The sequence below is a fragment of the Balaenoptera borealis genome (genome assembly GCF_965194805.1).
Source record: "Balaenoptera borealis genome assembly, chromosome: 6".
In the NCBI taxonomy this organism is placed as follows: domain Eukaryota; kingdom Metazoa; phylum Chordata; class Mammalia; order Artiodactyla; family Balaenopteridae; genus Balaenoptera; species Balaenoptera borealis.
This window is the reverse complement of record NC_138863.1, coordinates 114819183-114845169: the sequence shown is the minus strand read 5'-3', so window position 1 is coordinate 114845169 and position 25987 is coordinate 114819183. Positions and strand designations below refer to the sequence as shown.

At 44.7% G+C, this 25987-nt stretch overlaps 2 protein-coding genes across 16 annotated transcripts in view; both read right to left on the bottom strand.

Moving 5' to 3' along the window:
* LYPD1 (LY6/PLAUR domain containing 1) overlaps positions 1-8658 on the bottom strand; it is a 49750-nt gene extending 41092 nt beyond the window's left edge. Inside the window, exons 1-2 of the mRNA XM_082397939.1 lie at positions 8269-8658; positions 6797-6934 (exon numbers count right to left, since the gene is read on the bottom strand). Of these exons, the coding sequence (XP_082254065.1) occupies positions 6797-6934; positions 8269-8320 (190 nt within the window). The 5' untranslated portion in view covers positions 8321-8658. The remainder of the gene's footprint in view (positions 1-6796; positions 6935-8268) is intronic.
* Positions 8659-10070: 1412 nt separating this feature from the next.
* Positions 10071-25987, bottom strand: part of NCKAP5 (NCK associated protein 5) — a 1102730-nt gene continuing 1086813 nt past the window's right edge. For 13 of the 15 annotated variants that reach the window (XM_082397785.1, XM_082397783.1, XM_082397787.1 and 10 more), the window contains one exon: positions 10071-11582. In XM_082397785.1, coding sequence (XP_082253911.1) covers positions 11301-11582 — 282 coding nt within the window. In that variant the 3' untranslated portion in view covers positions 10071-11300. The remainder of the gene's footprint in view (positions 11583-25987) is intronic. The other 2 variants (XM_082397774.1, XM_082397782.1) reach the window with 1 other exon arrangement.

Sequence of the window (25987 nt, the reverse complement as noted above, 5' to 3'; positions counted from 1 at the left end):
GAGAGACTTGCCAAGCCTGAGTTTTCCCTTCAGACCCCCGCACAAACAAGAGGAAAGGTGCACTTCAAAATGGGATGTGAAACGGGTGCACCTTGAACACATTATCCTAAGCAAAAGAAGCCAGTCACGAAAAGTCACATTTTCTGTGATTCCATTTACAGGAAATGTCCAGAACAGGCAAATCCATAGAGACAGAAAGTAGATTAGTGGTTCCCAGATTAGTGACAGCTAACGGTTACAGGGTTTCTTTTTGGGGTGATGAAAATGTTCTGGAATTAGATATATAACTGGAATTAGACTTTATTCACAACTCTGTGAATATACTAAAAACAAATCAATTATACACTCTAAAAGGATGCATCATATGGTACATAAATTATATCTCAAAAAAGTTGTAATTAAAATAAAGAAAAGAAGTGGTATTAGAGTGATCGAAAAAATCCTGGGGAAGAAAAAGGACTTGAATTCCAGTCCCACTGGCTGCGTGGTCCTGAGCAAATTGCTAAATCTCTCTGCATCTCAGATTCACCAACTATCAAGTGAATATATTATCTCACTGTGAACCTTCCAGTCTAAGTATAAGGACCCTATTATAAAGAATGAAAGGCTACATGCAAGGACTTCTTCGGTCTGAGAAATGAAGAAGTAATATGTAGAGTAACTTAGGCTCAGGTGTCTGGGCCAGCCTTCAGAGGCAGCTACCGAGAGTGAACGAAGCAACTCCTGGTGAGCATTCCTGCAGGTTTCCATCTTTAGTACTGGTTTCTTAAGGTGGTTATACTGACAGCATTCCTCACTGCCTTGCTGTATCTCATAAGAAGACAGGTGGCCTGTTTCTACATATTACAGGGGAGGAAGCTAAGCCCCTGGGATGTTAAGTAACCTCTTCAAAGTTACCAAGCCTGGGAAACCTGGAGCATTGCTGTTCGCTCTCTAATGGTGATGGATACCCTTTCCATTCAACTGCTGACAACAGGGGTTAGGGTGTGGGCTACTGCTGCACAGTGTGATAATAAACCTTTCCCAGGTTTGGGCATGAGAACCTAAGTCAGTCAATCAGAGAAAAAAAGAAAGAGAAAGGGAGGGAGAGAGGAAGGCAGGCAAGAAGGAAAGAAGGCGGGAAGGGGAGAGGGAGAGACAGAAAGCAGGCTGTATATTCAGATCTTTTTATTTCAGGAATATATAAGGGAAGCAGATTTCCTCTTCAAAGTTCAAAAGGAAACGGTGTGTTTTGTTTTCATAGTTCGTTTCATTTTTCACTTGGGAGAAAAAACCCAGCTTTGAAGCCTCTCTGTTTAAACTCATTAGGAAAACCATCAATGATGGAAGCTTTCATGAAATCTCAGTGGGAGGAATTAGTGTTATGGGAGAAGCTGGATCAATCTTCAAACGTTTCATCTCTGGAGATGGGAGGTCAGCCCTGGCTGCTTGTTCAGCTGTAAAGTTAACATAAACAAATGCTTTACGTACTGGAGAGTTCGAGGGACTAATGACATTTGACATTCACCCTCCGAAGACCTCCTCAGAAGTCGGCTATGCCTGCCACATGAAAAAGATGGATGCATCTCGAGAACTAAGTGAACAATCTGACTGGCAAAATGTCTTGCTCTGGAGAGAAAGGTGTTCTCTTTCAGGGTCCCACTGGAAAGGAGGTAGTGATATTGACATTCATCGCACAGAATCTTTCCCCGTGTAATTCATAACATTATTGAGGTTGACATGGAAAACGTTTTAAGCAGGGCCGGTGTTAATATATGAGAATATCTTTCTTGACACCTGAATCTTTTATATTTTAAAGTTTTTTAATCTGTTGCAGTCTCCTTGGCAAAGTTAAAATATGGTGATTTTTTTTCATTTTTGTTCTTTACTTTATTCTTAGAGTGGAGTCCATAGCCCATCTCAGTGATGCAAAATGGATTTGGGAATGAGAAAGTAAGGGCTACAGGTAGGATGTTCAAAAGGGAGATGACAGGAGAGAAGAGGTGAGAGAAAAAGATATGGAGCAGATAAAGGGCACTAGAAGATTAACAAATGTCACTGGTACTCTGAACAGAGATGTTCTGGGGAAAAGAAGTTAGAAAACGTCTTTGTACGATCTGAACAGCTACAAAAAAGGAGGATGCAATATTTTCACTTCTTTTCTCACAAGAATTATGTTTGTGTGTGTAAATTAATACAAGCAAAATTTAAAAATATACGCTCATACATACATATGCCGTGTGTGTGCATATGTGTGCGCTTTAAAGAATCCGGGTATAAAGGGACTCTGATATAATATTGATAAGCAAAATTGGCCCTTCTTCCTGCCAGGACCACCCACCCCAAAGACAAACTACAGCCTGTTATTGTAAATCTTGGTGAAACTAAGCAGAGCACACACAGCCTTAAGAGAACACAGGCCATGGTTAGCTTTCCACTGATTTCTGCTAAGAGTGGGTGACTGATTAGAGACCCCAGGTCCTCTCTTGCTATCCCCTTATCTTTCGATAGCTCATGAGAAAATAAGGCATAAAATTAACCTATCCAAGGCATAGAGCTATCCCTGCCCAACTTAATGAGCAACTAACTAACCCAAAAGGAAAATAGCCATTACTTATACAGCCATAATGTAGATGCAACATGGCATATAAATCAGCACATCGTGTACTGCAAAACAGACAAATAGATTAATGCCTGTTGCAAAGGATGGGTGAAGAGATCGATTAGCTTACAGATTCAGACCATGAACTTTCTCTCAATATACTGCATTTAACTTTTAAATAAGGTTTAGGAGAACCTGTAACAGTTTGCTCAGTGACAGAGCTATATTTTACTAAGGGCAGAAATTGGCTAGTCTATAAAAATTAAATTACGCCCCTTTCACTGTATCTAGTCAAGAGGAAAAACTCTAATTACAAGATTGCACTGTCAAACAAATGCAGATTCACGTTCTTTATACCCCGGTTTTAAAATTCATGGGCGGGGGGCTTCTATTCTGAAGTGAAAATCGGTATTTGAAATATTTTGCGGAGGGCGGTGACAGGCGAAAGCAAGAGAAATGTCATTATCAGGGGTGCTGGTTCATAGACACTAACTCATTAAGTGCAGAGCTGGAGAGAACAAGTCATTCATTATGCAAACATTTAAATATCAATTAGTAAGGACAATGAGAGACGCCTTCTCTTCCCCACAATCCATGCCTTATTCCTCCATAAATGACCAAGGGGAAAAAGAGCAGAAAATCATCTCAGCATCTAATAGGAATGCCGCTCTGGGGAATAGGTAAAGGTTAATTTTAAATGTACTTCCCAACTGAAAATCAAATGTACCTGCCTGAAAATTCCTAAGAGCTGAGCTTGCAGACTTAATCCAGAAAAGGACTGTCTGAAGGCCTGCGCATATTGCATTGCTGGTCTTTTTTTGGAAAGAGGAAGCCTTTCATTCTTGCTTGATGTCAAACTCGCTTGGTTCATTAAAATCTTAGTCCATTTAAAACCCTGGTTTTTCTATACCTATGAAAAATGCCAGTCCTCATAGCACTCAGACTTTACAAATCCTGCCCGTTGGTTCTCCTGTTCTTACAAAATCCACTTTGTGGCTCCTGCGTTCAACCCAGTTCACTAAGCCTATTAGGTGAGATTGGCGGGCATGAGAATTGTCTAAGTCTTTAGCACTTTACCTGAAGTATCTTTGCAGGCAACCCTGGCGCATATTTTACTGTGTAAGGTGCTGGCCCAGCAAGCAGGTGCCTCGCAGTAACCACTGTCTGGCAGACGTGGACCAGACGTCTAATTTCTCCGGCCCTCGTTTTCCTCCTCTATAACACGAAAAGGTTGGTCCAGACCAGCAGTTCTCAATTTAGGGCACCCCATGGTCACCTGCGGGGGCTGACCCATGGCCAGCTACACCACAGACTTCCAGAACTGGCCTCTTCAAGGAGGGGCCCAGACATGTGGATTTGAACAAAAGCCCCAGATTCCAATGTGCACACTTAACTATAAATCAACTACCCACTATGGTTTATCCCTGTAAGTATGATTCTTCTGTTATATTTACTTATAATCTTTATGCAAAGGTAGGTTAGTTTTCGTGTATGAGCTGCAAAAGGTGGTGAACTTTCTCTGTTAAAGGAGGAATTCAGGAGGTGGTTATACAAGATGGAGTAGAAAGAAGATTGCTAATCCCCCTTTTGTAATTTTTCTTGTAGAAAAGTGTATATGATTTAAAAAAAAATTAAAACAACAACAATAACAGCAACAAAAGCCCTTTCGATTCCAAAGCACTAAAATTCTTGGAACAGTATATGTTACTGGTCAAGCACAAATGATTCTGACTTCGATTCCTAATAGCATCATTGAACAGGTGGGACTTTCTTGCTCCCGAGGGGAGAAGTTGACCCTGCAGTGTAATTAAACACGGTGGGTCGTGGCCTGTGGAAATAAGGGCCTCAAGAGGATGCTCAGATGTCAGGTAATTTCCCCCACATAAAGCACAGGGAAAGAGCCTGGTACACAGGGCACACAACAGGAGTTAGCTGTTGCTACTGTGATGTGTATACTACGCTGTGGTCACTTAACAATCAGAGTTTTTAGGTTGGCTCTCCATCCCTGCCAACAAGGGGAGGGTTAATAGCCACTTAAGTTGATTGGTCTCTAGCCAGCACATGATGAAAATGGAAGCGCCTTGGAAATTTCAGCCCACCCACCCCTCCTGCCCCCATCCCTCCACGAACATTGCACTTTAAACACAGAAACGCGCATTTGGCTGATTTCTATCGAATTCAGGCTAAGAATGCCTGGTTTCCACGTGCGCAGAGCTTGCATCCTTTTCCTAATAACTGGTTTTTCCTTTGAGCCCATCAACTGTTTCTGTTTCTCAAATTTCACAATTGAGCTTGCCTTATTTCTCCGGTGTCTGTCACCCTCTAGCCTATAACATGTGGTGGGAGAAACCTGGTTTGACGACAAGATGCCCACCCTGACTGAGCTAATAGCAACTTCAGGTCAGGCACTGATGGACTCTCTGCGCTACAGCTTCGCAGGGAGAAGCTAGGCGTTATCATGCCAGCGCTGCCTTTTTTTTTTTTTTTTTTTAAACAGTGTGTGGTGGAGGAGAGGGGGAAGCAAGATGAAAAACCACACTTTGAAAATGGAGTTTGTAATGTTCACCTCAGATACACTTTTAGAGAGCAAGAAATGTCTCAGAAAGACACCTCCTCTGGCTTGTAATTTGGTTCATAGCTTGTCCTCTTCTCGTGGCAACCATATCCCAGGTTATGATAAATGATACCCAGGTAAGCAGTGGCCTAGAGGATGACGAGAAAGTTCCACATCCCCATTTTTGTCTGGTTCTAAACTACTGCCTAGAAGAGAGCTACAGATATTTGAGAGACACAGTAAAGTGTTCAAAGTGATTCTGATGAAAATTACAGGAGTTCCTCAGGTAGAAGGGCCGTCGATTTTTGCTCAGATAAAATTCTCAGGAATGAAACAAGCAGAAAAGAAACAACCTGTCAGAATCACGCGTGTCAATCTTAGCTACAGAATCATCACTAAGTTTTGTTTTGCCTTTTTAACAGTCCGAATCCCATATGACAAAACAATGCATGCTGCTTTTTTTGAGACGTTATTCTTGAGAGCGATCACGTTTCAGACTTCCCAGAAGAGTGATTCTGGTGGAAAGACTCCACACCTAGACTGTGTTATAATGACCTATAAAGAAGAGCCTTTAAAGCTGCCTGCACCCACGCCACATCACAGCACAGTGACCAGCTATCTGCTCCCCAGGTTACTATGTGGTAAGCCACAAGGCACTTCCAGGTCCTTCTCTGGGAAGAAACTACTTTCCCAAGGTGCTCACTTTAAAACTAGAGCCCTTGCATTAATTTGCCAGCGGGGTAAGGGAATCACTTAACAAGTTGGACCCTTCACCAGGCTCCGTGGGCAGGGCAGGGCAGTTCAGCAAACTCAAGAGAAGCAGCGCTAGGGTGCACTGAATATCATTCACCCATCTTTTCAACATCCTTACAATGACAAAGTCTATGTTCATGGATCTGACCTTGGCATTGAAACTCCAGTTCACCCATTTCCCCAAAGTTCCAGTTGCACTTTTAGGGGGACTTTGATTTCTGATGAGACTACTGGGAGGGGCTGGGGAGCCCCAGCTCCACGAGAAGACTGCAGGAAATGAGTGAGGTTTTCTCTCACAAGACCCCTTTCTTTCTTCGCCTCATACCCAGGCCCTCTGTCAGCCCCCTTGCAGCTAGGCTTGTGGGACGGGGAACTACATTCCCTTGAAAGATCTTTGGCAATTTGTGCCTGGAATTTGATGCATTAGTTCTAAAATTAAATAAAGATCCTGTAGTGTTCTTCAAGGAAATATGGCGTGGCTCTTTGACAAAACACATTTTTCAAGTGCTGACCTCTGGGAACTTCAACTAGCTTCATATTTCAGGCTGACACTGCTCACAGGCTACTGTCCAGTTGCCCAAGCAGAGCTGGTTATCCATACATTTTCCAGTCTCCCGATCAGCTTTTAGCAGAGGGAGGTGAGGGGAGTCAATAAAAAGAGGAGAGCCACTCATTGAAATGCACTTCCCTTCGTCAGTCCCTCGGGGAGAAGCCCTGGTAATTAACTCTAATGAGATTAAAGTAACTCGGAACTTTTCATTTTCCCAGCTCTGTAAAAGTACATCTGTGATAACCAGTGGGTGCATTATATCAAAGTCAATCCCTTTTCCTGTAATGAAATGGCCCCCTCACTCCCACCTCAGCCCAGGCTGGCGAAGGGAGGAGGAGGAGGGCTGCCGGTCTCTTACCTGCGCTTTGCTCCATCACTTCTTTCTGACACATGTCCTGAACGTTCACCGTGCAATTCACGATGAACTCGGGGGAGGAGCAGTCGTTATTCAGTTGGAATTCCTCACACTGGTAGCACTGGATTTGCAAAGCAAAGCCTGCGGGACAGACGCAGTCGGATTCAGACCCGGCCGCCCCGAGACCACCCCAGAAACCAGCATCCCGCCCCTCGCCCCAGCCAGCTGCGGCTCCCTCCCTCCTGGGTTCCCCCGGAAGGCGGCCGCGGCTGAAGCCGGTAGAGGGCGGCGCGGCCACCGAAGGTCCCGCAGAATATAAAGCGGGATTTGGCCCGCGACCCCTGGACCCACTCTCCAGAAACGAAGAGCCCATCCGGCACCACACCTGGCTTTCCCCCCACGGAAGTTGAAAGGAGGGCTATGCCGCCCGAGAGCCGAGGAGCTGCCGTGCGCCGGCTCCAGCCTACGCCGAAGGCTTTGACTAATTGTTAATTGGTTACAAATGAGTTAATTACTATGTCGGCACCGTTCGCGATTGCCTTCGCAGACGCCTTTTGTTTTCTCTGATTGTCGAAGCCGGCATCCCTGTGCTGTGGCTCCGAGGCTCCCCAGGCGGACGAAGGGCCGGGCGCTCAGTGCTGCTGCGCCCCGAGTCCCCCGCCTTTCTTCGGGACGGTTCCCGCAGCAGCAGGGGTGGCCGCGGCGTGTGGCAAGGGGCGTGCGTGCGTGTGTGCTTGTGCGTGTGTGTGTGCGCGCGCGCGCATCCCCGGCCGCGACACCACAGTCCTTTCTCTCCGGCTTTCAGGGCTCCGTTTGGCTAGGGCTCCCGGTCCGGGTCCCAGCTCTGCAGAGCTGGATTGGGAGCCGCTCCTGTACTGGAGAGAAGGAGCCCGACGTTTCTGCACCTCTCCCCGCCCCAGCCCGACTGCTCCGCTCGGATCTACGAGCTCGCGTCTAGACCTACCTGCCCCCGGCTCCCGCGCAGACGAGCCCCGGACCCGGCGCACCTCCCCTCCCAGACCCACAGCGGTCGCGCTCGGAGCGCGGCAACGCAGCCCCGGCCAGCCCGGGCCACAGGCTGACCAGCTCGCCGCTCACCTGTCGGCGGCGCCACTACCACGGGTTGCTAGAGACGCCTGACAACTTGGCGGGTTCGCGGACTGTCGCCCCCGCTCCCTCGCCGAGACCCTGCACGGCTCGGACCTTCCCTCCTCCCCAGCCCAGCTGCTTCTTTCGACCGCGCAGCCCGAGCATCTGCAGCCCGAGTCCCACCAATCCGCCGCTCCTCCTGCAGCGCAGGATTTGGGCACTTTCCCATCGAGCGCCCCTGGGCACCACTCGCCGCCGCCGAACTGCCGCCGGGCAACCCGTGCACAGCACGGGCGCGGAGGTGAGCGCCCAGGGGAGGCAGAGCGGCCGGCGGGTAGACGGGGTGTGCGATCCCGGCCGGACGGCTGGCCGCTTCGTCTTCTTACCTTGAAGCAAGAACAGTCCGCAAAAAGTTGCCGCGATGCCGAGGAACCACATCCTCCCGGAGCCGCGGGGCCGGGAGCGGGCAGGCGCATCAGAAGCGGCGACCGCGGCGGAGGCTGTCCGGGCCGCAGCGGCTGTGGCTGCCGAGACTGCCGGGGCCCGCGCTTCCGCCGCCGAGAGCAGCCGCAGGTGCCGCCGCCGGCGCCCGCATCGCCCGCGCCGGGGCCCCCGGCTGCGGTTCGCCGCTCCTCTGGCTCGCGCTCCGGGGCAGTGCGCGGCGTCTCCGGAGTTGGCGACGGAGGCTGAAGGAACTGCTGGCGATCCGGAGCACCCAAAAAAGTCTCGCCTCTTCTCCCCACCTCCCACTCCAGGCACCACGTGACGGCTGCCGAGTTGGGGTGGAGGTGGCGAGCGGGGAAAGCTGGGACAGCCTTTTCACGTCTCCACCCCCTTCCGATCGCCCTCCTCTCCCGCCTCCGCACGTGCCCCGGACTGGGACGCCTAGAGGGGGAGAGGGAGAGTGTAGTTTTCCGAGGCTGGAGACTGGGGAAAGAGGGAGGAGGAGGGCGCAGCAGGTGCCGCGGCGGTCGGCCGGGCGCCGTCAGCAGGACGTAGGAGGTGGGGTGGGAAGCCCGCTTGCCTCTGCTGGCAGGGGCGCTTGCGCCCCCGGGGGCTGGTGGGTTGCCCGCGGCAGGGTCCGGCCCACCCGGCAGGGAGTGCGGGGCCGCGCTCCCGTGCGTCTGGCAAAGTTGCACACTCGCAGGCTCCCTACGGTATCCAGTGCAGCTGCGCCTTTTCTTCCTCCGAGAAACCCCTCGGTCGTTACGGGGCTCGGCTTCAGCTGCGGCGGGGTGGGCGGGGACCCTGCCCAGCTCCGCGCGCCCAGCCCTCGGTTCGTCTGCCGCGCGCACCGCTGGGGGGTGCGGTAGCCCAGCCTAGGAGAGGGGCGCTCCGGGGACAACCGTGATGAGCTCCCACTAGAAAGCAAATTGGGGTGAAGACGAGAGTTGCTCTCCTCCATCCCCTTCGTCCAAAAGGCCGGGCAGCTTCCTCCGGCTCTATTCACGGCGTCCCCTAGTGTACCGCGCCTAGCCAGCCCAGGACTCGGGCACTGGCACACCCCTCCCCACCTCCCCCCACCCCATCCCCCCTCTCTTGTACAAGCGACCCACCTGGAGCACTCCCGGAACGCTACCTCGCTACGTTCGCCTTCCTGGCCGCCGAGCCCTGCAGCAGGTGGTACGGGAGCCCGCTGGCCCGCGCGGATCGCCTGGGAGCCCCCGCCCCCAATCCCGCACGTTCCCACGCCTGTCCGCCAAATCCCTGGGCAGCATCCATTTCGGTGGAAAGGGCTTCATAAGCTTCGCCCCTCTTCACCTCCTTCTACTCGGGCCTCCCCTCTTAGGAGGAGGAAGCTCTCTTAGGCCGGGATGCTGATCATTTATTTCCCTATCCTGCCAGCAGAGCAGGTCTGGAAAGGGGCTTCAATGACTTTCTTGTCATTCCTTTGCAGAGATCGTTCCCTATCTGCCTCCGGCTCCGTCTCTCCCTTTGCCCCCCTCTTCCTCTCATTTCTAGTTGGTTAACCCCTCAGGGAGTCGAAAATGCTTTGACCATTACTCGCTAGTCTGCAGACTCGAATCTTACAATTGGCTGAATTACTGCTTCTGGAGGAATAGGGCCAGTTTGCTTACTAGTCTGTTTATTCTTTCGGGGAATGCGTCGTTGGAGCGCGTGTGAGATTCAAATAACCAATTGCTCCGAAGGGTCCTTGAACAAGTTCTTCTAAGCTTTCAGAGGGTGCGATTGTGTTATGACGTTTATTCAGAAATGAAACAAAAGAATCTTAAAAAGTCTGAAAGACAATGACACATAATTTTCATTTAAGACAACAAAATTCAAATACAACAAATTGCACAAATTAACCAAATAACACTGATCATACAATACTCTTTAAAGAAACAAGTGTGTACTAAAGTATCCATATAGATCCTAAAAATATTTGTTATGCCTAGTTTACAAGCTCCTGTACAAAAGAAATTATAAATAGTTCGCATCTAGAAAAAATACACGGTAACCTTTAAAATAGAATTTATCCTTACATATAAACAGACTTTGTAGGAAAAAAGGATATTAAAAAGTAAGAATTTTTCATAGCACCAACCATTTTATTTTTTACAAAGTGAACATTGCAAACAGGAATTTACTTTGATTTATAGATTGACCAGGTTTTAATCAAAAGAGTCAGAAGATAAAAATCAACAAATAATGTTGAGAATTGCAGAGAACCACTAAGTAGAAGAGGATGTAAGGAAATGATTGGAGGGAAGGTAGAATTACATCGTTTCCGATACATATAGCTTCAGATCAGTGTCACACTTGAGTACCTTCCTTTACAGTTTTCAGTAGAAGCAGAATTATACTTACTACTAGAACCTGAATCTCTCTGGCAACAATTTGGAAATTGCACTGGGATTAACGTTTCTATCAAATTGAGATTTATGAGATGGAGATGAGAGAGAGCCCTCTGGTTTTTCGGCAGGCCCTGTTTTCTGTTTACAGAGTGTACCCACAAACAATTTCAGGGCTAGGACAAGTGACCTGAACAAAAACTGGAGTTGGAATTTTTCAAAAATATATTATCAACTTCTAAGACTCAGGGCATCATTTCAAGAGCATGGCACTGATTCAATTTATTGCTGTCTTTTTAATTTGTTTTTGCTACAAATATAATTTCTTTTCCAAAAAAAAAATTTACAACTTCTGTACAACTTCTTTTTCAAAAGAAAAGTGCAAAATTAAGACTTCTGTATCCTGGGTGTGTTTACTTTTAATCCTCACGGAACACAACAGGTAAAGTCTATCTTTATTGCCTTGTCAGGGAAGTAAGCTCCAGTGGGCTGCTGGCTGTGAATCCGACAGTGTCCGCCCTGGTACTGCAATAGTTTATTTGTTGCCATCTCTACCTGCCCCGCTTCCCAACCCTGTTTCTTAAGTGCTCCATTTCCAGCTCACTAAGGGGAAAAAAAGTCCTTTACACATCATTTGAACCCTGACTTGCACAGGAAGAGAAGCTATCATATAAAGAATCACTCAAAGATTCCAAATTGTCTACCCCAGGCCTATCAGAGCTACTCAAAGAGGCCTCTTCATTTTTTTCTTTTTCTTCCTTTTGTCCTTTAACCTTGTTCAGAGAGTTTGTCTCTTTTTCTAATAAGATCACAGTATTGCCGTTGTATTTATTGAATGACTCCAGGGAAATTTTACATAATCTATTCTCAGGATCTTCTCTTGTTTCTTCAACTTGTTTCAATTTCTGCAATAAAAAGAGGAAAATATTAGAAAGATATTTCTTAGCAAAATCAAGTTATTCTATCCAATATTCAATTATTGTCAGTATAAAGTACAATTTAAAGGGATAGAGGGAACCTACAAGTCTTTAACAATCTTCTAGTATAATTTCATGTAATGATAAAGCCAATTTTAGGGATAAATCAAGACTTTAATCATCTTACTGAGATAAATAGGTCCCAATTTGCAAATCAGTTAAGTGCCACTTAATTTCATTTTAAATGGATCCATCTAAAATTTGTTCAGGTAAAGTGCCTTATTCTTCTTAATCAAAGTTTCGAAATCCTTTCTTTTCTTACTAAATATTATTAGTTGTCCTGTTTCTAAGTATGGATAGGGACTGAATTTCAGCCAGAAATGACAGTTCTATGCAAAAAAAAAAAAAAAAAAAAAAAGAAGGCATGCAATCCCTTAAACTGCCATAAAATTTAAGTACACATTAAACTTGTCAGATGCATTGTCACATGTGTATTTTGTCCCTTTACAAGTCTTATATTATTTGAAAGAGATCCCAGGTGTGAGGGTGTAGATTCTTCAAGGCCCAAGGGCTTCAACATCATAGTAACAGGTCTGTACCTCAGTGACCTCTCCCTCCAGGAGGTTCTAGTAAAACCAATTTAAACAGGGATATTTATAGGCTGTTACTGGTAGTCTCTGGGACTTCATAAAACACTGCAGTCATATTCGATAATTACTGCAGGTAAACTCTGTAAACATGAATATATTTAGTTGCTCAAGTGGCTCCTGAGGTCCGAGGTGAGAGGGAATAGATAGTTTTTGCATAGATGCAAAAACTGCAAGGGTGGAGGTGTTAAAGCCACTAACCACATTTCTCATTTCTTTTTCCTCTTTCAGGCAAAAATTCCATCCAGGAAGTAGGAACAGGCCTTAGAGATGATAACAATAGCTACCATTTATTCAGCATCCACCATGTAAAAGACACTAAGTATTTTATTTATAAGCCCTTTTTCACAGACCTGTAAGTTACACATCCCCACTTTAGAGAGAAGGAAAACAAGGCTCAGAGTGACAGGGTCACTTGCCCAAGGTGGCTCAGCAAGTGATGGAGAACAGGATTTGAATTCCTGTCTGGTGGCCTTCCATGCTCTTGTAATAAAGAACAAGATGTCCTGTATGTTTTTTTTCATTTTGCCATCCACATATGCCAAACCATCACAATTGCTACTGTCCAAGGCCCCAACATAGGCAGTTCCATCCCTCCCTGCAACATTGCTACGATGGATATCAAAGGTACAATGAGGAAACTGTGTTTGGATCTGGGCAAAAACAGACATAGCCAAAGCCTGTGAATTCTCACATGCTAAATACTTAACAGAAAGAGAAAAGAAAAAGATACAGAAGTGGATGGTTCCGGTGTCCCAAGAGCAGACTCAGACAGCATTTCTCTCTCTGCTATGGGGAAACGGTGTAATTCTATGGGGATACTTGAAAATCAACCTTGAAGTGATGCTTATTTCATTATACGATTAACGTACAGGAGCATTACTCACAGAGCAATTTTCAATCTGAAACGGCTACCTCGAAAAAGAGCTGGGCTGAGGAACACATTCCTAGGTGATTACAAAAAAGCGGCCCCATAATTAGGAGTGACTCCATGCCGGAGCCCCTTCTCACGGTGTGCCAATTTTGAGCATTCTTTAAAAAGAATTATAAAGTACAATATGCAAAATACATGGAGGGAGTAGGAAAGCTTTGATTGTACCAAATGTAGGTAAATAGAGGCCATTCAATGCAATTTCCTCCTTACCTGAATATCTTCTCCCTTTTTCTTTATTCAAGAACCTTTTCCTTGCCTATTTCTGGTCAATGTGGATCTCAAGTTCATTCAATAAACACTCACTAGAGAAGCGATCATGAGGCAGGTGGAAGGTTTCGGTGCTGAGGATACACAGCTGAATACAATTACGTCCTGTAGGAGGGGAGTGAGGCCCTGGAGGCAGGCGGACTTGAGCTTGAGTCTCAGCCTTGCCCTTTCATTGGCTGTGTAAGTGCCCAAGAGCACCCTTCCTCAGGGAAAGTTAATAAGACATACCTTTATTTCAGGATTGCTGTTAAGTATTAGAAGCAGAACACCTGAAGACCCTGACACACAGGAGTAGGTGCTCAATAAACGGAACAATAGATAATAGTAAGATAGCATTCTTATTCTAGATCAGTGGGTCTTAAACTGTGTTCTCCAGACACCTTGCAGCGTCAGCATCACGGGGGAGCTTGTTAGAAATGCACATTCTCGAGTCCCGCCCCGACTTAACTACATCAGTAATGCAGCGTCCCAGAAAAAGTTTTTAACAAGGTCACCAGGTGATTCTGACACATGCTAACATTTGAGAATCACTAGTCTAGAAGAATTTGTAGTCTTGGAGGGGAGACAGGTGAAAAGTATAATTCAGTGTATTCAGGTAGTGATAAGGGAAGGATTATTTACCATGAAAACACCCGCTGTCTATGGGACACAAATAGTGCATCTTGTTTTCTAAATGTTTCCTGCTTGTAGGTTTGGTTCTTCAATTAATTATGACAAAGGCCTACCTTGGCTGGGGAGGTGATGGAAATGAAGGAATGGCCCATTGTAAGAAAAATCACATGCCTTCTCGGTCTTCCTTTTATTTTCACAGTTTTGATGAGGGGCGGGTACCGAAATATTTCTGGACTATGAGAACAACATCAGTGTAAGAGTGACAATGAGGCCACGCTGACATTCGACCTCAGTGCTGGGGAGCTACAGGGAGTGGTGAGGACTGTGGTCCGCTCAAGAGTACGTGCCTCCCCTAAAGGCAGGAGCAGCTACTTAGACCTAGCTCATTGCAGCTGTGCAAAAACATGGGCCCAGGTCTTTGATTTTAAAGGTAAGGCCATGAATCTAGGACAATATTTGCTTATCTTTAAAATCCTCTAATTTTAATTATTTGCTTATACTAAGAAAAAAAACAAATCAATAATAACAAAAATAACCCCCACTATGTATGTCAAACAGCAATCTTTGCAGTGTGTGAACTTCTGAGCTAGCGATCATGTCTTATACTTCTTTTTTATGTCCTAGATGGCCCCCCTCACCCCCCTTCTCCCATCAGCTTTCCCCCTGAAAACCTAGCCCAGCGCACATCGTCAGTAGATTCTCGATGGAGGCTGGATGATGGACTCGGCTTTCTCTACCATCAGCAGGATATCAACTGTTGGCTGGGATTTCTCCAGTGGTCCTGCTAGCTAAGAACAAAAGCACTGAAGTAGCTTACTTCCCTGCCTCGAATTAGAAGCATACCCAACCAGCCTCAATGTTGTCTTGTCAGATCTCAGGTATGTTAAAAAGTTTGAAGTCACATAACATTTAAATTTAAAACATAAGGAGGGATCGAGGTCCAACAGGATTGTGCTAAGGATGGATCTGTCGAATGGTAACAAAACAGTGAAACGGAGCAGGACTCTGTGGTCCCCACCTCCCCCCCCCGCCCCATGTCCCCATGTCCCCTGCCTGTCTTTTGTCTGTAGAAAAACTTTAGGCAAAGGATAAGTTTAATCAAAGAAGTGAGAAAATACAGAAGCAAAGGGAAACAATCAAACAGGACAAAACAATAATAGTTTAGTCAGTAAGCAAAGTCAAGGGCCTTTAGTTCCTCCTCAAGGGCTATAGAGAATAGTCTGAGCCATATCCTTTGAGCTGTCTTACAGGTACTGAAACCCCCAGCAGGTGGTAGAGTTAACTACATGATGACCAGACTGTAGCCATGACATAAGCTGCTACAATTCCGAGAATTGGCCTTGAGGAAATGGGAACAAACCGACCCTGGAACTGAAGACTAACTGTACTTAAAACAATCAAGATGCTGCAGCTCAGACCACCGCATGACCAATTTCAAGACGACGGTCAGAGCTGACTCTGCCGTTTCTTCATGCAGCCCCCTCCCTCCGTCTATAAAAGCTCTTGCCCCCTGATCGTCAGTGCAGGGGCTGGAGGGTGGGGTCGCCCTTTGGACGGGAGTCTGCTTATCACCTCCCCCCCAGGTTGCCAGCCTCCGAAATAAAGCAAATTTTCCTTTCCACCAGCCTTGCCTCTTTATTGGCTTTAGAGCGGCCAGCAGCCAGACTCCCACTTTCGGTAACAATAGTGCACGCCAGTTTGCAGCAAATGTATGTGAAGGTGCTTTGAAAACTAGTCATGGTAATAACAGCGTTTAATTGAGCGCCTGCTCTGCACAGACACTCGGCTAAGCACGTTGCATGGATGATCTGTTTTCATCCTCACGTCAATTCTATGGGGCAGGTGTCATTGTTATCTTCATTTACAAGCAATCAAGCCTGGAGGAAGTTAAGTAACTTAAGGTCATGGAGCAGTACGTGGTGGGGTCTTCATTTGGACCCAGGCAGTCTGCCTGCAGAGCCCAAGTTCTTAACCTCTATCGTGGAAAAGAACTTCACAAATATCAGCCCACATTACCTTTAAGGGGAGCATCTGAAATAAGAATCACAGGCGGCTTCCCTGGTGGCGCAGTGGTTGAGAATCTGCCTGCCAATGCAGCGGACACGGGTTTGAGCCCTGGTCTGGGAAGATCCCACATGCCGCGGAGCAACTGGGCCCGTGAGCCACAACTACTGAGCCTGCGCGTCTGGAGCCTGTGCTCCACAACGAGAGGCCGCGATAGTGAGAGACCCGCGCACCATGATGAAGAGTGGCCCCCACTTGCCGCAACTAGAGAGAAAGCCCTCGCACAGAAACGAAGACCCAACACAGCCATAAATAAAATAAATAAATAAATTTAAAAAAAACCCCAAAACAAAACAAAAAAAACACAAAAGAATCACAGAACAGCAACAATAATATTAATGGTAACAAACCCAGTAAAGATTCCTGAAGATTGTGTGGGTTCCATAAAACATTGTCATTTCCTTTGTATAATGTGCTTCATTGAAATTATGATAAAATTAATATACTACACTTGCCACCTATAGGTGGCAACAGTTGTACAGTTCACTTTTTGGTGGGGCTTTTCACTGCACTTGGGAACAAAAGTAGGGCTCAAAAGGGTGAGAATGTATTTTCAAGTTTAAAATAAATAGCTCTGCTCATTCTTAAATATTTTCCTATCTTTCGTGTAACGATGACATTATTAACAATAATTCAAGCAAGAAGTAGATAGTGACATATTCTCCAGAAATCCCTTAGTAATTATACCTTAACTAATTTAATTCCTTGTAGTCAAATAATCAATCAATCAAACCAATCTACTCTATGAATAATCTGTGCGAATAATTATGTGGTCTTGATTCTCAGAGAGAGTTTCATAGAAAAGGAGAGGGGGCTCTTAGAATGCTTTTGAAGGGTGAATAGTATTAAGATATATAGTAGGTAAGAAGGAGTGCATTACAAGAAATTTCCATTTCATGTGCCCCTACTGCATCTGTAGACCATTCTATGGTCTATCTCAGGTCTTGTAGTTGCCAGATAGTCTATCTCTTGCCCTTTAAGATTCTATAATGGACAGAATCACTGTAAAGACAGAAACACAGAGCTATGCCTATCCCAAGGGGTTCCAAGAATTCCAGCCCAGACTCAGGAAAGTATCAGCCCAGAAACCTGGGTTATAAATAACAAATAGCTTTTATTTCCAAAGAGCTTTCCCATCTATGATCTCACTTTGCTCTTACTTCAGGCTGGAAGGTGAGGGAGGCTGGTGTCAGCTATACTTTACATGGGGTATTTATGGAATTTGTGGTTCACACAAATTCAAATTCAGGTGAAATTAGACCTGCAAACTTGGTTTCCTGATTTTCAACACAGAAACACATACCATTTCCCCCCCATAGTCAACAATAGAGATTCTGCCTAGACCAATAGCCTGAACACAAGGAAGGATAAAACAGAAGGTGATATGTGCCTTTGTCATAAGGAAAAGATGGGGAAAATGTATAAGGTGATACAGAAAAACTCAAGTGATAAACCAGAAAAAAATATACTCATGATGAGACCAGCTTCAGAGAGATACATGTTATACATGTACAGCCAGAAACTCCTGCCCACAGCAGGGGAGAAACAAGTAGCAAATTCATGAACTAGCACAATGGATTAGTGTTCTATGATGAAGGCTACTCTTATTATTTCATGTAAGTTTCCACCTGTTGATTATATCTTGAAAATATTGGTTAGTCTGTCTACTGTAAAATGTCAGAAGAAGATTCAGATCTACCTGTAGAATTGAAATGCAGCATCATTCCTCAGCTGGGCACTAATATTTGCAAAGAGGGCTAGAGCTCTTAGCACAAATTAACGTAAACAGTATCTTCATCCACATGATTTCTTATTTCTCTATTGCTATAATGATTCACTGCCAATCAGTTCAACGAGACATGTGGTAGGAAAACAATAGCTGCATTTATAGAGTGTTTTTACTATGTGTCAGGTACTGGGTTGAAGGCAGTGCATGAATTATCTCATGTAATCCTTACACCAACCCTCTGAGACAGTACTATTTTCATCCCCATGATACTCATAGGGACATAGAGAGTAGAGAGGTTCAAATATTTAGGCCACATACACATGGCTAATAAATTAGAGCATCAGGACTCAAGCAGGAGAAGCCTGACCACAGAACTTGGGATTTTAATCACTACGTACAAGACGAGGTATTTGGAAGCCAGTGTTCCGTTCCTGGCGCTGTGCTAATTAGCTGTGTGACCCCTCTGAACCTTAGTTTATTTACACTAAAGATTTTTTTTTTAAGAATCTTCCCACTCTATAAGCTCCGTGACTCCAAAATATTCTTAATTGTGTGTCTTCTATGCATCTATTATTGGCATTTCAGGTAACACAATAAATACTTCTCTTCCCCACCTTAGATCTGAATGAACTGAAGAAAGAGTTAAAAGAAAAAGACTGATGGGAGGCTAAAATATCAGCTTTATTACTGAGAAAGCTTAGAGGGAGAATGAGGTTTCTATCTTCAAAGAAGTGAGTTTCTTAGCAGCGGTCTAGAAGCAGACAGGCTTAGACTGGGCTGGCAGCCCTGGGCTGGGCGCAAGTATCTTCTTCTTAAACCTACAACGTGAGTGTTGCTTCTCCAGCCAGCCTGACTCCTGAGAGAGGGCAGCGAGAGCAGGAGATGGGCTTAAGCTTTCCCTGTTCACTTCCTAAACTTGCTATTTATTTTTTATTGGAGTATAGTCAATTTACAGTGTTGTCTTAGTTTCAGGTGTACAGCAAAGTGATTCAGTTATAAATGTATAATATCTGTTATTTTTCAGATTCTTTTCCCTTTATAGGTTATTACAAAGTATTGAGCATAGTTCCCTGTGCTATACAGTAGGTCCTTCTTGTTTATCTATTTTATATATACTGTGTATCTGTTAATTTGCTAAACAAGCCACTCCTCCTTCTCCTGAGAAGTGAATGAGCAGAGCTTAGAGACCCCAGGAGTGTTATCCTAGGGAACTCCTTCCACATGGAAAGAAACAGCCCCGAAATTGGGAAGAAGTGTCAGCATCGTGCCCCTACCGCAACCCAACATTTCTCATTATGTGTGATGATGCAGATTTTAACCAAACAGTCATACATGCATCGGGGCCAGGAAGATGCGAGAAAATCTGGAGACTGCAGTGAGTTGGTTTGGGCAGAGAAACCTCTCTGTGGGTGAAGCAATGGGAGTAAGATGATTTAGCAGATGAGAAATATAGCCAAGCTTCCATTTGGAAGCAGATGGATCAAATAGAGGAGACGGGCTGGCTGATCCAGAGCTTTGAGTTGGAGCAGAAGGTGTGATCTCCCCCATCCCTTTCCTGATGAGCACATCTTGGGCGCTGGAAAGATGATTATGTGTTATGCTCTTGTGGGAATGGGGAGGAAGTATTTTAATCCTGGGTCTCTTAGTTGAAGATCTGTGCACACACAACGTCTATGTTAAGTGATATTTGCTGGGGGCAGGCCAACCTCAAGGAAAACGATGCAGCTCAAGTCATTTCTCTTTTCTCAGAGGCACAGGTTAATCTCTTCTTTAATGCCACCTCTTACTGTATTCCTGGTGGAGCTACTTTCTGAATGAGACATAAAAAATAGATAAAGTGACCTTTGGTGAACAGGGAAGACCCTCCAGACTCTTCTTGAGAGTGGTGGTGTTGACCCTGCTAACCTGGTCAAATTCCAGCTTGGATAATTACTTTCTCTCGGTGTTCAGTTCCCTCGATTACCTCAACTGGACACATTACTCTTCACTTGCCCTTCTGAAAAATTAATGTGACAGATCGGTAATAGAGAACCGTTCTCTCCACCCAACCACATACTGGGAGATACGATTCCGCACTTGGGGCACTCTGTTTCCTTACTGGGTTCCTGAAGATCCTTCAGTATCTCCAGGGCAAACTGGTTTTATTAGGTGAAAGAGTAATTTTCAGCTGAGATGTGCTTTTATGACTATATTATTACCTGTATTGCTGTCCTTTACCATGATCAATGACTTTCAATGACCTCTGTTAGAAGCCCTGAACCAGAGGGGAAAAATGAGCTTACTTTTTGGGAGAAAAAAAAAAAAAAAAAGCAAGCAGAGAGAAGTGCAGTAGGAAGCTTAGGGTCGTTAGAAAATAATATATCTTGAGGAAAGGAAAAGAACTTAGCTTGGAGATAAACAGTGGCTGCAAAGGACATTTAAAGACCAGATCAAAAGGACGGAAGGAGAAGGAAGTCACTTTAAGGATATGGAAAATGGGGGAGATGTGGGACCGGGTCCCTCAGCAGGAAGAGAAAAAAGGAACATAAGGAAAACCCTAAACTTTGTTTATGACAGAGAAAGGCATTTGCGAAAAGGAAAGGCATGTAATCACGATTGGGCAAAATGATTATATGAACACACAAAAGACACATTCATGATTTCTCTAACGTTAGTGCCATCACGTGAAATGCCCATTTGAAAACTTGTATTTTTTTATTTTTGTTTTCTAGGAGGTGGATGGATCCACAAATTTAATTTAAAATATAGGTTAATCACCTTAAGTAATACATCAGATTTGATCGCTACTGGTCAGTTTCTCCAAAAGTAAAATCTGCACTGTTTCACAGTGACCTAGACTTGGGGAAGCAAGCCAGCTCATTGATATCAGCTTGTATGGTTAGCTTAACTAAATGTAACATGCTTATTTGTGTTGTCAGATTTCTTTTTCTTCTTCCAGCATAATAATATTAACCAAAATGTTTATTTAGGAATGAGAATTGAGCAGGTTCTGGGCTGGAACTTCTAAGTCTGTTCATCTTAGTGTCAGGCTAATGATTCCAGCTGATGAGAGTGTGGGCACCAAACCTTTCTGGCCTTTCATTTACAGGCACCATTATGGATAAAAATAAATTCATATGCTACTCACTTGCCATCAAAGAATGATTAGACTTTTTTCTTTGACTAACCTTTCCATCATTTCAGGTCTTAAACAGGATACCTATCTGTCCAGCGAGCTTGGCCATGCCTGGCTTAGATGTCAGTGTATTTGTAGCATAAAGAGCCCATGACCCTCGTCAGAGGAAAATACAGCATGAAGGGACCATTTGTGTATTCTAGTACCATAGAGCTATGTCTTCACCTTGGAGTGATAGAGTTTGGGCTACTCCTTCAAGAAAAAATAAAACACACTTTTTAGGGGGGATTGGGTGAATGTTAAAAGAAAGTTAGACTGTTTTTTTTCATGGATGTTCCCCTTCCAAAGGAACATCTCCAATATCACCATAGTGGTGGACATCATAAAAACGTACCTGAAAGGGCTAAGTTTTTATTACGAAGTATGTTGTGAGGGCCAAAACCAGGGAAAAACATTCTGTGTTACTTATTAACCTATAAATAATGAGGCAACCTGGAATTCTAGCGGAAGTTGGTAGACCATTTGGGATTCACAGTGCACTGTGGTATCCAGTCTATTAGGTGCTTTGCAATAGCCATGGAATTCAATGAGACTGAGTGCTAAGGGTCATCCAGAGACACACTGATATTTGTGGATGTAAGAGTGTTAGCTCTACTCAGGTTTAAGCTATTCATCTCCCAATGTAATTTATGTTTCAGTTCTAGGGCCAGTCAGCCTTTGCTTTGGATGAAGTTATTTCCCAAGGATATTTAACATATCGAATCCCGAGAGTCAGAGCAACTCAGAATCAGTACCAATTTATTGATCCTTATTCTAAAGAGAAGATTCTTTGGTGGAAATTGTTCTAAAGATTTAGAAACATTAGGCTTTATATTGTGTGTTGCACACAACTGTAAGATGCTCTTATTCCTCATTACCCAGTAAGCACTGGGGGGTCCAGAATGGAAGGATGTGCTAGTTGGGAGAATGCCAGTGGGAATCCACGTTTGTTCCGGATTCCATCCTTTGCCACAATATGACACTGACAATCACTACTTCAACTCCGGACCTGGATTTAACAAATATTTAAATAGGGATTACACTGCTCTTGCAACATCATTTATTTATTCAAGAGATATTTGTTGGGCACCTTTTACGTACAGGACAGCATTCTAGACACTGGAGATAGAGAGGTGTATGAGACAAACTTACTGCTCACATGGAACGTACATGCTAAGGATTTTTCATTAGGATGTCAATAGAGAACAAAGCTTCAGATATATTAGGAGATGAATCCCTGAGAACTGTTAGGCTAGTCTACCAGCCTCCTATTTGGTCTGATAATGGCATTTAGAACACAAATATCCTGTCAAACTCAAAGTTCTGAATGTGCCCCTTTACCCTAATCCTAATTTTAAAATAATTCCTTAACTTGCTGAGCTTCTTTTGACCTCCTCCCATTTTTAGTCTTTAAGATCATTTAGGCAAATGTTTTCCATAGGTTAATAGGTTAACTAATGACTATTTACATTCACCTTTCTTTTAAAAAAAAATTTTTTTTTTAATTTATTTATGGCTGTGCTGGGTCTTCGTTTCTGTGCGAGGGCTTTCTCTAGTTGTGGCAAGCGGGGGCCACTCTTCATCGCGGTGCGCGGGCCTCTCACTATCGCGGCCTCTCTTGTTGCGGAGCACAGGCTGCAGACGCGCAGGCTCAGCAGTTGTGGCTCACGGGCCTAGTTGCTCCGCGGCATGTGGGATCTTCCCAGACCAGGGCTCGAACCCGTGTCCCCTGCACTGGCAGGCAGATTCTCAACCACTGCGCCACCAGGGAATCCCTACATTCACCTTTTTTAATCTTTCTGGGCCTAGTTATCTCCTAAATGTAACATGCTTAAATTGGAATTTTTTCTCTTTTCTCTAATTCCATAGCATTGTCAATAGTAACCACATTTTATATCTTTTTTTTTTTTTTGGTTATTAACAGCTGCTGGTTCTGTTTCTACAGTACCTAATCCACAGGGGTCTTTCTATGAATTCCTGGCCTAAATGGCCAAATTATCCATTTCAACCCTGAACTTATATTCATTCTAATATGTAGTCTCTTTTCATATCAATGTCTCACTTCTCAATTAGATGACACACTTCTGGAGGCCATGCACTAGGTTTGGTTCTGCTTTCTTCTTCAGATTCTGACACCATATCTTGCATTTCTTGGAGTTGCTATTTATCGCATATCAACGAACAAAGTCACTATTAGATCTATTTTCACTACATCATTCCCTTTTGGAGCTCATAGACTTGTCTGAGATTTCTGTAATGTCTGCTTTTCCATGATGAAGAGGCATGTAAAATAAGATCATTTCCGACGTTCATCTGAGCTGTGAGAGCCTCGCTGCTTTCCAGTCCCTAGATACACTAGCAGAGGCATGGTCTCGGGATGCTAGGGTGGCCTCAAGAACCAGGATGGTCCTTGGATGAATGGATGTCTGACTACTGTTTACTTTGGCAAAAGCAATTTCCTCTCTCCGTCAAGTGCAGAGACCTGTGGATTCACATCCCAAGGCCACGCTGGCTGGGCAGCTCTGCTGAGCAACTGGGGCCTTCTTCTGCACCTCCAGGTGGGCTGGGCTTGTGGCTGGATGAAGCAGAAGCTGCCATCGCTTCCTGGAAATGCAGGAGCCAGAGCAGAAACAGTAAGCTTCTGTCTTGGGGTGCAACGTTATTGAAAGGATCAGGCCTGTGATAAACGGTACCAACACTGGCTCTACCATCTTGTTAAGGGCGTCCTTCAGCCAGCAAGTGCTGTCTTTCCTGGTCTGAGCCAGTCCCAGCAATTTGCTTAAATTCAGATCCCTATCTCCTTAAGACAGGGGAAACCTGGTGATGTGTTTTGCTGCTTTTAAGTGAGAGTGTAAACAGGACAATGGTGACATTCTTAGAAACGTCAGTAAGACTGACTATCTGGGTGATAGTCAGTGATATTACTGAGTGTGTGAAATCAAGAAATGAAACTGTAAGGAGATTAAATTACAGCCACCTTTGGACAACATTCTAGTACCAGGCAGCACCCAGGTGCTTTTTATTCTCTCCCCGCCATCTGTAATATATTCAAATGACAAACTGACTCTTGCATTATAGAAGCGATTATGTTCATGAACCACCTAGACTGGCTTAATGCCACTTCATAAGGTTTACGTCACCCGTCCGCTACAATAAAAATAAGCTTTATTTTTGTCTCACGTGTGCAGGACAATTTAATGTTTAAATTAATGTAGAAGTGAAAGGAGCCTTGCTCCAAGTGAAGTACGCCTGCCCACCACGACCGTGTAAACACAACTGGATTGCAATGAGAATTAAAGATGGATCAACAAAAATCAATAGTTAATTGTGTAACTCAGGGTCCTTCATTTCAGATCTAATCTGTAAAGAAGGTCCAGGGGATGTTTGCTTTTAATTTTCTTAAAATATTATTTCAAACCTTTCTGTCAGGCAAAGGAGTTCACAGGGTCTTTGCGTCATTTCCATAAATTATTTGGCTTATGAGTGGTCAAGGTCATATTGATCGCTCAGCCTCTCCAGTTTTCATTTTAAAATTCAGTATCTTTATCAGTCAAGCTGCCTCATGCTGGGTATCTGGCTTGCACTGATGCCAAACAAACTTTATTTCAAAAATAACCCAGCATAATAGGCGTCTTGGTACCAGACATGGGTGCGTGAGCCATGTTATAAGCTACCTTTGGTCTATTTCACGACACTACCCATGGCAGTTAAAGGGCTACACAACCACGCCACCTCCTATCAGCAGAGTATATTGTGCTGTGAAGATGCACGATTTTGTGCGACGCGGCAAGACATGTAAGGTCGGCTTGAGCCCGTATGGATGAACATGCTATCTGTTCCAGCATTCCCAAAGGGACCAGAAGGACGGGGTGCTGTTTGAATAGGATCTAAAAAAACTCTTCCAATCTCATTAGCCCAGATGGATGAGAAGGGAAGGAGGGCAGGGAGGCCTCCTTTGCAAAGGGAATAGTACAATAACATCCAGAAGACCACGGGGTAACAGACGGACCGCCTTGACTCCAGATATATTAGAGCCGAGCTAAAAATGTAATCTTTGAACTTCTTTTCCCTTTAAAATGTAACCTTTCATATAATAAGTTAAGCCTTACTCTCTCTTACATATTGTTGGAAGCCTTCATCCATTTGGGGGACTGAAGGCAAAATAATTCTTGAAATAATGAATCATTTTTCTTTTGCCAGCTTGTCCAGAAATCCCATGATTATTTTTACTGTTGCAGACAATGACCTTCTCAAAGGAGGCCTATCAAACACTCTAGATAAATAATGAGAGGGTCTCTTTCTCCTGCCTCAAGGAAAAAAAATTGCTGAAAGGGAAAATGTTTGTGATGGCATCGAGACGTTCATCCCAGAATGGACAGCAGCATGCTTCAAGTGAAAAGGAGCAGCACCTGTGTTTATGGGCGACCAGTGGCCTCATTCAGCAGGACTCCTGGGGGTACCTTGGGGGAGAAACATCCAAGCCCTTCACCCAGTAACATTGGAAACAAATGTTCTGCTGATGACGGGCAGAGAAAGCTTTAACCTCTTGATCTGTGAGCAAGTTAACTAAAGGGAAGGAAGCTCTAGTTAATGCCGCCTTCCAACAAGCTAGAAAACCATGGTTCTGATTTATCAGGTCCAGGAGCTAAGATGAATCATAGCAAATTCCCCCCTTCCGCCCACATCCTTGCCTTCCCACCAGGCAGCAGATCCTTAGCGGGGTGAAAGGAAGCATTCTCTTGCTGTTAAAGCCACCTTCCCGTGATTCAGGCACTTCGGGGATGCACAGGGCAAGAGTCATCTGTCCATCCTTTTATGGCTCTTGTACTTAAGTCTCTGTGGACCTGAACAAAGATCTGAACTTCAGGAGTAGCTACAAGAGTCTTTCCACATATGCCCCTTTAGTCTCCTTCTTATCTTTGCTGAAACTCCCCCTTTCCCCCATCGATGGCTGATGGATGACCTGGTTCTAGACCAGGGGAAGAA